Genomic DNA, 11628 nt, shown 5'->3' on the forward strand with positions numbered 1-11628 from the left:
GTTCCACTCCCTCCGAAAAGGAGTCAGGATTTCAGCCTCGGCTCCCAGAAACCCGCGGCAGCCGGAGGCCCCTGGCTCGGATTTCCTGTGCTTGGAAATTATTTAGGGAAATATATTTTGTCACAGGAGTATTTTTTAAAGCACACATATATATATATATATATGCGCTAAATATATGCTTAGAGAAACATACAGCTCTCCCTCCTAGGCTCTCTTGTCCGAAGCACAGATCCAAGCCAGGTCTAAAAAGTTTCCCTGTGAAAAGTTACAAATCATCCTTGATTATTAACCTACAGAGGAAGGGACGTTTTCTATTTAGAATCTATTTATCTTTAAAAAAAAAGAAGGCGGCAAAACAAAACAAACAAAAAATACCTCTGAATTGTTTTCCAAGCTGAAGACATATGACAAGAATTAGATAAATTCAAATTTCATTAAAATAATTCTCTTTTCCTAGTTTTAAATTTTTCTCCCCTTCTTCTTTTTCCTGTAACATTTTTTTTCTGTTTTCTGGCTCTTCTTTCCTCCCCCTTGTTTTGATTTCTCTCTCCTTTCTCCCCAGCTTTGGCATTTGCCTTCCTTTTGTTCTCCCCACTCCTTTTCTCCCTCTTTTCCTATCCCCTGGCCAGGTTACTGGCTGGCCCATCCTTACCAGGGAGTGGGAGCCCAGCAAGGAGCCTCCAAAACTAGAAGCTGAGCTTTGCTCTACCCAGGGATCGCCTGGAAGGCTCTTCTACGTGATCTTTCACAGACTTCGATTTCTTGGAATCCCTCTTTGTTTTTAGAGCATCTCCCAGGGAGAGGCAGAGAAAGATGACCACCACGTCCTGCCAATCTCAGACTCCCAACTCCAGGACAAGAGGAGAAGGAGTAGGATGGAAGGTAGGAAAAAAAAAAGAAGAGGAAGGAAGTATTTCAAACCAGCCCACAAGAAGCCTTGGCTGGGCTGGCAGGGCCAGGAGGTGCTGGGAGCTGAGGGTCAGAAGGGGGCACCCCACCCCCACACTCTTCAGCCTGATTGTCCTGACACTGAGGCTGCCCTTGCTGGGAGTCTCCTCCTGGACCACCACACTCTAAGTTCCAGAAAGGTAGAGATGAGGGGAGGGAGGAGGGGGAGACAGAGAGAGAGAAAGAGAGAAGATAAAGAAAACAAAAACACAACACAACACAAAACCCTGAAAACTGCCTGTCCATTAGTCCCCCAGCTCCAGTCAAGAGGGTGGCCAGGGAGTAGAGTGGTTGGAGCCAGGGTCAGGGGCTGTGGATCCACTACCTAAGAAAAAGCAGGTGGAAGGAAGGAGGGTGATGGGCACCAGGGAGGTATGAAGGCAGGTAGAAGAAGTATGAGCGACAAGGCAGAAGGGAGAGAAACGGGGGCTTTAGAAACACCGGGAAATGAGGAAGAACGAAAGGGGTGACCAGGAGAAGCCAGGGTGGCCTCCAAGATGGGACCTGGAGGCGTGGGGAGCCAGGGCCGCGCCAGGACGGGACAGGGAGGGACGGGGAGCCCCGAGCTGGGGCAGGAGCCGGGCGCCGGTACTCACGGTGCATCGCGGAGAAGGGGTCTGCTTTGCAGTGCATATCCATGGGGAGACAGAGGAGCGGGAGCAGCGCGGCCGCCGCCGCCGTGTCGCCTCTCAAACTCAACTTCAGGACTTGAGGAAAAAAGGGAGGGACGGTGGGGGGGTGAGCGGGCTCCCGGCTGCGGCGGAGCGCTCGGGGGCGGGGGGGCGCCGCGCTGCGCTCCCCGCAGGGACTCCTCCCGGGCCTGCCGGAGCTTGCAACCGCAGCGCCCGGAACTTCCCACCGTCGGGGCGCGGGGCTGGGCGGTCAGCAGAACGGCCCCGGGGTGGCAGGCCGGGCCGGGGGAACCTGGGGTCGCATGGCGCGCGCGGCAGCTGCGGCCAGGGCTGAGGCTGGGCGGGGGAGACGGCTCGCTCAGCTCCCCTGGAACCCTTTCATCCAGTGGCGGCAGTCGGAGTAGCCGAGGAGCAGGGGCGGCCCGAGGGCGCCGGGCGGGGAGCCGGGCCGCTCCAAGTGCCGGTGAGTTGGCGAAGTTGGCAAAGAAGTAGCAATCCTCGGGATGTCCGAGCGGGCGCCTTCGGGAGGGGAGAGCTCGAGCCGGGCCCCCGCCCCCGGAAAAGGCTGGCGCGCTCCGCCGCGGCCGAAGGGCCGGGAGGGAGGGAAGAAGGGAGGGAGCCGAGGGACGCCGGCAGCACTGGACTGGCCCCAGGTGGGTTGCGTTTGCGAGAAGACTCGGCCAGAGACTGGAGCCTCGGCTCCCGGTGTGTGTCTCTCTAAAAGCTGCAAAGCCCCCTCCAGACCCCCTCCCTCTCCCCGCGCTGGGAGATGGATGACTTGTCAGACAAAGGCAATAGATTCCACCACTCTGTGATTCGCCAGCGCCGGAGCCCCGAGCTTCGGCGAGGAGGGCCCCGCGCCTGTCACTCCGGTGCCGGCGAGGGGAGGGCAGGGGAGGGGGAAACGGGAGGGAGGGAGGGAGGGAGAGAGGGAGGGAGGGAGGAACGGGTGAAGGGGGAGGGGGAGGGAGGGGGAGGGGAAGGGGAGGGAGGGGGAGGGCAGGGGAGGGGAGCGGGCCGGGGGAGGGGGCAGGGGAGCCTGGGATTAAAACTACATTGAGAAACGAAACTCGCCGATAAGATAAACGTTAGATAAGGATAAAGAGCGGCCAGTCTAATGAATATTCAGGCAACGACAGAGGGTCGCAGAATGCGCCACGCTCGGAAGCCGGCTCGAAGTCCCAACTCACCCAGCCCTGCCATCCACTGGCCAGTGCCCGCATGAGCCACGGGGCCCCGAGCTCGGTCCGCAACCCTACTCCTATCTAGCCTACTCTCAGCTCTCAGTTCCCTTCCGTTCCCCCTGGTTCTTCCTTCCTCTCTCTGGTCCTTCTCTTTCGTCTGTCCCTCCTGAGGTAACTCCCCACCCACATACCCCCAATTCTCATTCCGGGGCAAAGTGTCCGGCGGTTTTTCCTCTCTCGTCCCACGCACGGCTGCGCGCAGGGCTTCCCTCGTCCCCTTGCCTAACGGGGTCTGGACAGCCCAGAACGCTCGGTTTAGAATCGAGACCTCCGGCGGGGACCCACCTGCCTCAGTGGGACCCAACGGACGGTGCGAGAGCCCGGGGACTTGGCTCCTGGACCCTCGGGTGGCCGGGGAGGGGGCTTGGGGAGACAGTGCAGAACGACTGGTCGCTGACGGCTGAGGACGCGGGAGACCGAGGCTCGGCTCGCTCTCCCCGGCTGGGGAGAAGAGGCTGCGAACGAGGCTGAGCGCCGCCCGCTGCCAGCTCGGCGGATCCAGAGCAAGCGCAGGAGGCGCAGCGCGCTCTGCCCGGACCCGCTCCTGCCGGAGCAGCTGGTCCAGCCTCCGCAGCCCTCCTCCGCACTCGCTCCCTCGCTCGCTCAGGTCCGCTCGCACGCACCAGGCAGGAGAAGCCCTTTGTCTCCTAACTGGTTAAGTACAGAATATCCGGGAGATCTTTATGAAATATTTTCCCTCGTCTCATAAATCATCTTGGCACTTCAGCTGATGTTTTAACTCTCCCTCCTTCGCTCCCTCCTCCTCCCCTTTCTGGGTCTGCGAAAGGGCGGCTGAGGGAAGCCGGCGCTGCGCTCTTGCAGCCGGTACTCGAGGAGACTCTAGCCCCTGCCTGCCGACCCTGGCGCCCGCAGAAGCGCCGCGAACTCGCGCCGCTGTCCCTCTGGCCAGCGCCCAGGCGGCAGCTAGGTTGGGGGCCGAACCCGCTCAACTCAGGCAGGAGGAAACTCCTACAGGGCCTCTTGCACCTGGGTTTTCAGAGCGCCCTTCATCCTCGGGTGGGGTTCGGGCCAGGTTCAGCCCGACAGGGTTCCGAGCTTCCCACTCTTTAGGAAGCCGGATCCGCTGGGATCCTGTCATTTGCTCTCCTTCCTGGATCCTCCGGAGCCCAATCCGCTTAATCCACCTGCGAAGTAACTTCTGGGAGGAAAAATCCCCCCCTGCCCCCTCCCTCCCAGCCCTCACCCCCACTTCCTTTGGGCGGCCAAGCTGGTTCCCTCGGGCTGTAGGTGGAAGGCGCAGGGTCCAGCCCCAAAGGTCAGTCTCTTCCTCTCGAGACCTGCAGATGGCGCTCCCGGGTTTGCTTTGGCCTCACAACCCCACGAACACGCACTAACTTGGTGTGGGGAGCGAAAAAGGAAAACAGTTCCGGGCAGCCTAAAGGAAAAGGCTCCCGGGCCTGGGAGCAAAGGGCTCTCAGGTGTTATTAGCTGGTACAGCCTTGGGCTTCTTTCAGGGAGGTAATTAACCCAGAATTGGGGTGAGGGGGCCACATCGAGGAAGGGTCCTTACTGAGAGGAGCTCAGAACCGAAGGAGCCCTTTGCTCCAGGTCTCCCTATGTTGGTCTAGGATGTTGTCTTAGGGAGTCTGAATTCTTGGAAAAACTGGACTGTGGGCAGGACCCCTTTCCACACACAGACTCAGATTTTTCTAGAATCAGCTAGACATGTCCCTAGGTTACACATACTACGAAGTGTGGGTGCAGACAACAGGCATTTTTTACATACTAAGCAAGAGGGATTTTCATGTTTTGTAAAGAAGAGGACTTAGTGCACAACGTGTGCTGGAAGTTGCACTCACACACCTATACGACACATGTACCCCATGAAGACACTTCTGTGATAGTCCAATTCCCAGGTAGCCCCTGAGATTCCAGAACCCCACTCCCCCTGCTCCTGGGACACTTTCCTCAGCACTGCATTAGCTGGACATCCACCCTCCCACAAAGCCAGCCCCTGGCAGCTTCCTCCTTGGCTCCAGCCTGTTCAAGTGTCTAGAAAATCAAAGAGCAATACTCCCCGATGATTAGAAACCCTTTTAGCCAAGACTCAGCCTTCTCCCAGGGCTCCAGCCTGAAGGGCTGGCCTACAGATTTCTCTCCAGAGGTGCTGGCCTCTCCCTCTGATGCTCCCTTTCCTGTTCTTCCCTTTTTTCTCCTATAGTCTTAGTAGAGGAGAAAAAAGCCAGAAAGGAAAAAAGGAAAGAAGAAAGAAGAGGAAAGAGGAAAAGAAAGAGAAAGAAAGAAAACAACCCAACCCCAAACACAACCCGGGCTCCGACCTGTCAGGGTTGGTTGCTTTTCCCGTCTGCCTCTAAATGAACCTTTTCTCTCTGGTGTTTTCAAAGCAGCCCTTCCACCCCCCAACCTAGGGGCATTTACACTTCAAACAAGGCGCCCGCCTCGCTGCGGAAATTTAAAGGCAAATAAACTTTTGGGGAGTTGCTCTGATACCCATCTCGGGATTTGCTTCATTAGCCGCCTCTGTGCATCTGATCTGCCCAATAAATCTTCCTTGTGGATCTCCGCTCCTTCACCTTCTCCGCTCCCTTCCCTGCCAGGCTTGCCTGGCGCCGGGCACCCCCGCCCTTGCCTCCTTCCTCTCTAACGATCTCCGGCCACCAGGCTCTCCAGTTGTCTCCCGTCTGCTTTGTCGGGTGTAGGTGTCCGGGAGGCCTTGGTCGCCATTGAGCTGCTCTCTCCTCCTCCACAGTATACACACGCAAAGTCACCCCAAGCAAGCCAAGAGCGACTAGCACCCTGAGCTCCCGAATGCATTTCTGTGCAGGCTGTGCATGAAGTGCTCGGTAAACCCTTTCCGGTGCCCCCGATTGCACCCTCTCCCTGCCCGACCCTTCTGCTCCTTTTCCGTTTTCCCATTCCCTGGCCCAGTGCTTTCTACCCTGGCGAGGAAAAGCTGAGTCTTGGCTGCCTACCCTCTGCAGGCAGGGCCCTGACCTGGGGCCCCAGGCGCCTGACCTGGAGCAGTTGAGGAAGGCGGCTGGGCCGCGAGGGGGTGGGGGAGGGGGGCGCCTGGTGGGGGCCCTGAGAGCATCCCAGCCAAGCCCCTCCCTGGTGGCCTGGGCCAACCTTCCTCCTTCCACTCCTTCCACCTCCCGGGGAGCGGCAAGGGGAGCCAGGGCCGGGGCTCTGAGGGAGGGGATTAGAAATTCCGAAATTAAATGTATCTCCCTAGGAAATGCTCCCCACAGCGCGGACCAAATTAAACGCATTAAAGTTCAGGGCGGGGAAAGCTGTTTAGAACCAAGGGGGGAAAAACAAGTCCAAAGGGAAGAAAAGCAGAAACGGAGGAAGGAGAAGCGGAGGGGTAGAGCAGAGCAGCAGCTCCACAGCCAAGCTTTTTTTTCAGAATTATTCCCAGTTTTGGAAGTCACCACCACCAGAAAAAAAGAAAAAGAAAACAAAGTTTGTCTGACAATCCAAGTCCGGGACAGCTGCGGCCCACTCGCCCCAGGGTCCCGGCGTGCACCCCGGGGCGCATTCTCTCGGCTACCAGGTCCCAAGCAGCCGGCGCACGCACGCTGGCCCCTCTCCAGCTCGCCCTGACCGGCTCCAGCCCGGCCGGCCCTTTCCCCTCCTCCTCCCCATTCTCTCCCCGCCCCTCCCCCTTCCTAGCCCTCTGGTCACGTTGGAGGATGGTTTTTTTTTTTTTTTTGGAAGAGCTTCTGGTACAATATGGAGCACCATGGGCTGCAATTTCACACTCCACGGCACATTCCCCCTAAAGCTACTTTCTTTTTTTCATCTAAGACCCCCTAATTTCTGCTTCCTCGCTCCCTCCCTCGCTCCCTCCCGCTCTCACTCTTTTCCCGCTTTTGTTCCCAATATTTGGGCTCCCTGCGTGAAGCCCGGGGGGCCTAGCTCCCGGCTGGCCCCGCCCGCTCTGTCTGTTGGTCCTGAGGAGGCTGGGCGCACGTGCTGCGCCTTCATCTTCCCCGGCCCCTCCTCCTTTAACCCGGCTTCTCCTCACATGCGGTCCTAGCGACCTGCCGGCCCTTCACAGCTCCTTTGAGGGGAAAGGACAATGCAAGCCACTTGGCCACCAAAGCGGCCTCTTAGCCGCACGGGCCTGCCAGGTGGCTGCCACCGGTGGGCCACCCGACTGGGGAGCAGAAAAAAATGGTCAAGCCAGGAGAAACTGGGCCAGCAATCTATAGAGTAGGAGTGGAGGGCTCTGTCCAACAGAGAAAAAGCTAGAAGGAGGTGAGGGAGGCGCAAGAGGCCCGGTGAGGCTCTGGTACTCCTGGACACAGCCTCCCCCACGCACACTTATGGACCTCTGCACAGCTAAAGGGGCCACTCACTCCAAAGCCCAGGGAAGGAGTAATAGCCTCCACATGCACAGTCCCTTTACCTCTTTGAGCTTCAATTTTCTTACCTGTAAAATAGTGATAATTACACCTGTCTTGCCTCTCCGTGGAGCTAGCCAATAGGAAAGCGTTTAAAAAACCAAACATTTCTATAGTAGATAAAGGAATAAGTGCCTAATTTTCTGAACCCCTAACCATCCACAAAGAGGGAAGGGAGGGATTTGGGCACTTAGGCGGGGCAGGGGGTGGTTTTTCCCATCCAACTTCTACCCTATAAAGGTAACTAGAGGATTCCTCACTGCTTTCCTTTCTGTGTTCCTCCCTTTCAGACTTCTTTCCGTTGTCGATACCACACCCTGTCCATGTTCATCACTCTGCTCTCTCTTTCCTGCCACTCTTCCACTCCCACTTCTTGCACCCCTTGTCCCACTGCACCACCGCAACTGCTAGAGAATCAGTTAAATATCACCCCGCCCCCTGCGACACCCGGGTTAATTGTGGCCTCAGGCGCAGTCGCCTTTGGGCCAGTAGGCCAAAACCGTTGGGAGGAGCTGGCCCGCTGGTGGAGACTTGGGGAAGGAAATCCCGTCCAGTTCGGTTCCAAACAAAGAAAGTTGGTCCTCCCAGGACCTGCAGTCAACCTGCCAAAGCCAGAGCGCAGATGAGACGGCGGGGAGAGGCCTGACCAAGGGGAGCTGTGGAAGAGGGGAGAGAGGAGGAAAAGAAAGGGATGCGAAAGGCGCTGCGGGACCGGAGAAGGCACTTGTCTCTGGAAGGACCGAAGAGGCCGGTTTAGGCCAAGCCGAGGTCCCCACCTGGCTAACTGCCCCCTCCCTTCCTCCCCAAGGGTGAGAGAGTCCCAGTGAGGCTGAGGGTCCATGCGAGTAATGATTAACCCTCTTCTCAGCCAGGCCCTGAGCCCTGAGCTTGACCTGGCCGGTGAAGGGAGACAGTGCCGGCGGGCCTCCAACGTCCCCAGCGCTACCCTCCACCGCCACCTCGAAGAAAGGGGCTGCGGAGGAAGGGGGCAGACGGTAGCATGGGGCAGCCCGAAACGGAACGGAGTGCAGGGCAGGGGGAGCGCAACTTCAGATGCTGGGCAGACCAGGGAAAGCGAAATAGCCACCGCCAATGTACAAGGAAAGGAAAGGGCCGAACGCGGGAGAGGGCGCGCGGCTCTGCGTCGCTGAGGAATAGTTGTCGGGGGCGGGCTGAGTTTTCCCGGAGCTGCGAGCAAGCACCAAGTCTACTCTCTCGGATCCGTGCGCGGCGCGCCCGCCCTCCCTGCCTCCTCTCCCAGCTGCTGTGCGGACGTGAGGAGCAGGCGGAGAACGCGCCAGAGCCGGGAGCGGGTAAGGAAGGCAGGGGGAGCCCCGCCAGCCAAACAGGGAAGCGAGGGGCAGGGCCGCCCAGGCGGGGGCCAGGCTGTTCGGCGCCGCGAATTGGCCGGAGACAAAGGACCGGAGCGGAGGGGAGAGGGGATCACGGGGCGGGGAGGGGAGAGGGGATCACAGGGGTGGAGGGGAGAGGGGATCACGGGGGGGGAGGAGAGAGGGGATCACAGGGGGGGAGGGGAGAGGGGATCACGGGGGGGAGGGGAGAGGGGATCACGGGGGGGAGGGGAGAGGGGATCACGGGGGGGAGGGGAGAGGAGATCACGAGGGGGTGTCGAGAGAGGCTGATGAGACAGGGAGAGAACCAAGGAAGAGGGGTCTCTCTGGGGAGCGGCCGAGGTTCGTCTACTCCTGCCGCCTCCGCCCACCTCGGCCTGGAGCCGGGACGTCCCGGGGGTTCACTATCGCTTGGGTTGCTGGCCGGAGGGCCTGTGGCCTGAGATCCGGGCAGAGGGGTGTTGCTGTGGCTCTGGGGCCGTGTGTGTCTGTGTGTGTGCGCGCGCGCGCGACAAGGTTTACGGAAGAGGGGGAGGGGAGGGGAGGGGAGGGCCTTCGCTTTGGGGTTAGACCCCTGCCCCACGCTGCTGCAAGCCTCCGCCCTCCACTTTCCGCGGTCGAGAGCCGTCCATCCCCCGAACTTGAAACAAAAGGGCTTAACCGAATCTCTCAGGAGTCAGGGCACGGGCTCTTTCTGGAAAAAATGCTTTGGTTTAAGACTTTAAGGGTTACCCGCATCCAGGATTATTTCTTAACTTTCTGCAACTGTTCCTGGGGGTGGGTGGGGGGAGATGCAAAGTAAATCTCAGACAGAGAAAAGGCTCAGGTCCCAGTAGTTCGCTCTGCTCTCTCTGAGCAGGCCGGTCGTGAGGTCTAGACCCGCGGATAACGAATATAGTGAAGAGAATGAATGATGGAGGGAGGAAGCCTCTTTCAATTTCTAAATCGATTAAGGAGAATTTCTGATGTGTCTCTTTGGGGGCTGAACGCCTCTTGGTGAAGGGATCATGTGAGTGTGTGAGTGTTGTGAGGGTGTGTAAAGGTGTGTGTGAGCGGGGTGCAGTGAGTGTCTAGGCTGTGTCCCAGGCGGGGCTGAGATAGGAGTTCAGGACCCATATCCACACCTCCTCCTCCTCTCTCCGCCCTCAGCCGAGGCTGCACCGAGGCCAAGGCCTCCCCAGCCTCTTCCAGCGGGGCCGCCAATCAATCCTGCCGGTCAACACAGCAATTAATAACGGGGTGAGGAGGCCTGGCAAAAGAGGGCGGGGAGGCATAGGGCTGTGTCTCCCCCAGGCCCTGAGGACCCGGCGGCAGGACAAGGGAATAGGGAGGGGTCTCCGAGGGCATAAAAATCCCTGGTAACCCAGTGTGGGCCCAGGACCCCAGGAGGGAGAGGCAGGGGACCAGCGACAGGGAAGCAGAGAGCCAGCTGGGACAGGCCAGTGGAGTAAAAGGAAGGTCATCAAATAAAGGGCTTATTTTTATGGTGCTGGGAGTAGAGGCGTCGATGGCCAAAGACCACAACTGACCTGGTAGCCGATTCTCTTCTCTTACCCTTTCCCTCGCTTTTTCCTGGTCTTCGCTGTTCCCGAACGGGCTCAGCGAGACTAAATAAAACCCGCATCCTTCGCAAACCCGGCTGCGGAGGTTGCACCAGGGCGTCCGCAAGGCACGCACGCTCGTTCGCGCGTGCGTGTCATTGTCATTTTGAACCAGCTGGATGGGTATAAAAGGGGCGCGGGGGCCCTCTGGGGCACGCAGGGTCCCCGGGGGAGCTGTGCCCCGGCCAGAAGTGTATAAGAAAGAGGTGAGGGCCGAGGGGCCGGGGGGGGGGGCGCGTGAAAAAAAGATAGAAGGCGGCTTGGAAGGGAACGGAGGTTTCCTTCTCTCAGACCCAGCCCTGCCCAGTTCCACAGCTCCTCCCCACACTTCCCCAAGCTCCAGCTGGGCTGGCGGGCGTTTGATCCCCGCAAAAGCGGGGAAAGGAGGGAAAGGAAACGGATTGCGGTGCGCAGCTGCTCTTCCCGGCCGCCCGGCCAATCGCGCCGGGAGAGCAGCTCCCCGGGCAGACGCAGGTAGGCGCAGGCGCCCCTGGGTAAGCGCCCTCGTCCCTTGTGGAGTATCCCGAGCGCCAGGAAACTTGGAATGAGAGCCCGGACAGGTGCTCAAGGATGCCCCCACCGCTCTTCCTTCTCTTTCCCGAGGCGCTGGGGAGAGGGCCTGGCTACGTCTTCCGGGAGATTTGCAGAGACTGGGAACAAGGTTCACACACCTCAGGCCTGAGAAGCAGTGAGAGCCGCCTTCCAAGAGGGAAAATGGCAAAGTGGGAGTGTCGGGAGCCTGAGCAGACAGGACGGGGAAGGAAGGAGGGGTGGGGTCAGGAGGCGGCAGGAGTCAAAATAAATAGATTCAGGCAGAGTGAGGGAGAGAGAAGCCCTGTGCAGGAGAGGAAGAAAGGGGGAAAGAGGTTCCCAGGAAGGCCCAGCCATTAGGTCTGTCCTTGGGCTGCATATTTATACGGTCGAGGGGGTGCACAGATGGGCTCTCAATTGAATTCCATCTTCAACACCATCAGAGATTGATTTTGTACTCGCTTTTAATTTTGCCATAATTAATTAGATCATTACAACTGTTTGCTATTGATCTCCCTACTTAAACCTCTGATGTGGAGGGGTGGCCCAGATCCCTAAAAGCCGAGGAGGTGACAGTTGACACTCCTGGAGGCCCAGATTCCCCAGTGAGGACAAGGCCCCCAAGGGGGAATGGAGGCAGCCGAGGGACTAGGCCAAGAAGCTACAGGAAGGGCAGTGCTGAGGGTGGAAACTGGATTATCAGTTGAAAGAACTAGAGCCTGAGCTGGTAGGGGATGGGGGGAGGAGGGAGAGGAGGAAGGCTATTTGGAGAAGGAGAGGAGTGAGGCAAAAGGGGCCTGGAGTTAGTCCTTGACCTCTGTGGTATTATTTGAAAAACTCTTGGAAACCTGATCCGACCCTCTCCCTCCCCAGCAATCCAAAACTAAACTTGGGTCCCTGGCTTCCCACCCCTGTGCTATACCAGGACACCT

At 58.7% G+C, this 11628-nt stretch overlaps 1 protein-coding gene across 9 annotated transcripts in view; it reads right to left on the reverse strand.

Moving 5' to 3' along the window:
• The window catches only part of PAX2 (paired box 2), a gene marked incomplete at both ends in the record, with an annotated part of 77815 nt that extends 76165 nt beyond the window's left edge, over nt 1-1650 (reverse strand). For 5 of the 9 annotated variants that reach the window (XM_082854051.1, XM_082854050.1, XM_082854049.1 and 2 more), the window contains one exon: nt 1545-1650. In XM_082854051.1, coding sequence (XP_082710177.1) covers nt 1545-1587 — 43 coding nt within the window. The remainder of the gene's footprint in view (nt 1-1544) is intronic. The other 4 variants (XM_082854047.1, XM_082854046.1, XM_082854048.1 and 1 more) reach the window with 1 other exon arrangement.
• Between the last annotated feature and the right edge of the window lie 9978 nt (nt 1651-11628).

This window comes from Leucopleurus acutus (genome assembly GCF_964270905.1).
Source record: "Leucopleurus acutus genome assembly, chromosome: 14".
Lineage (NCBI taxonomy): Eukaryota > Metazoa > Chordata > Mammalia > Artiodactyla > Delphinidae > Leucopleurus > Leucopleurus acutus.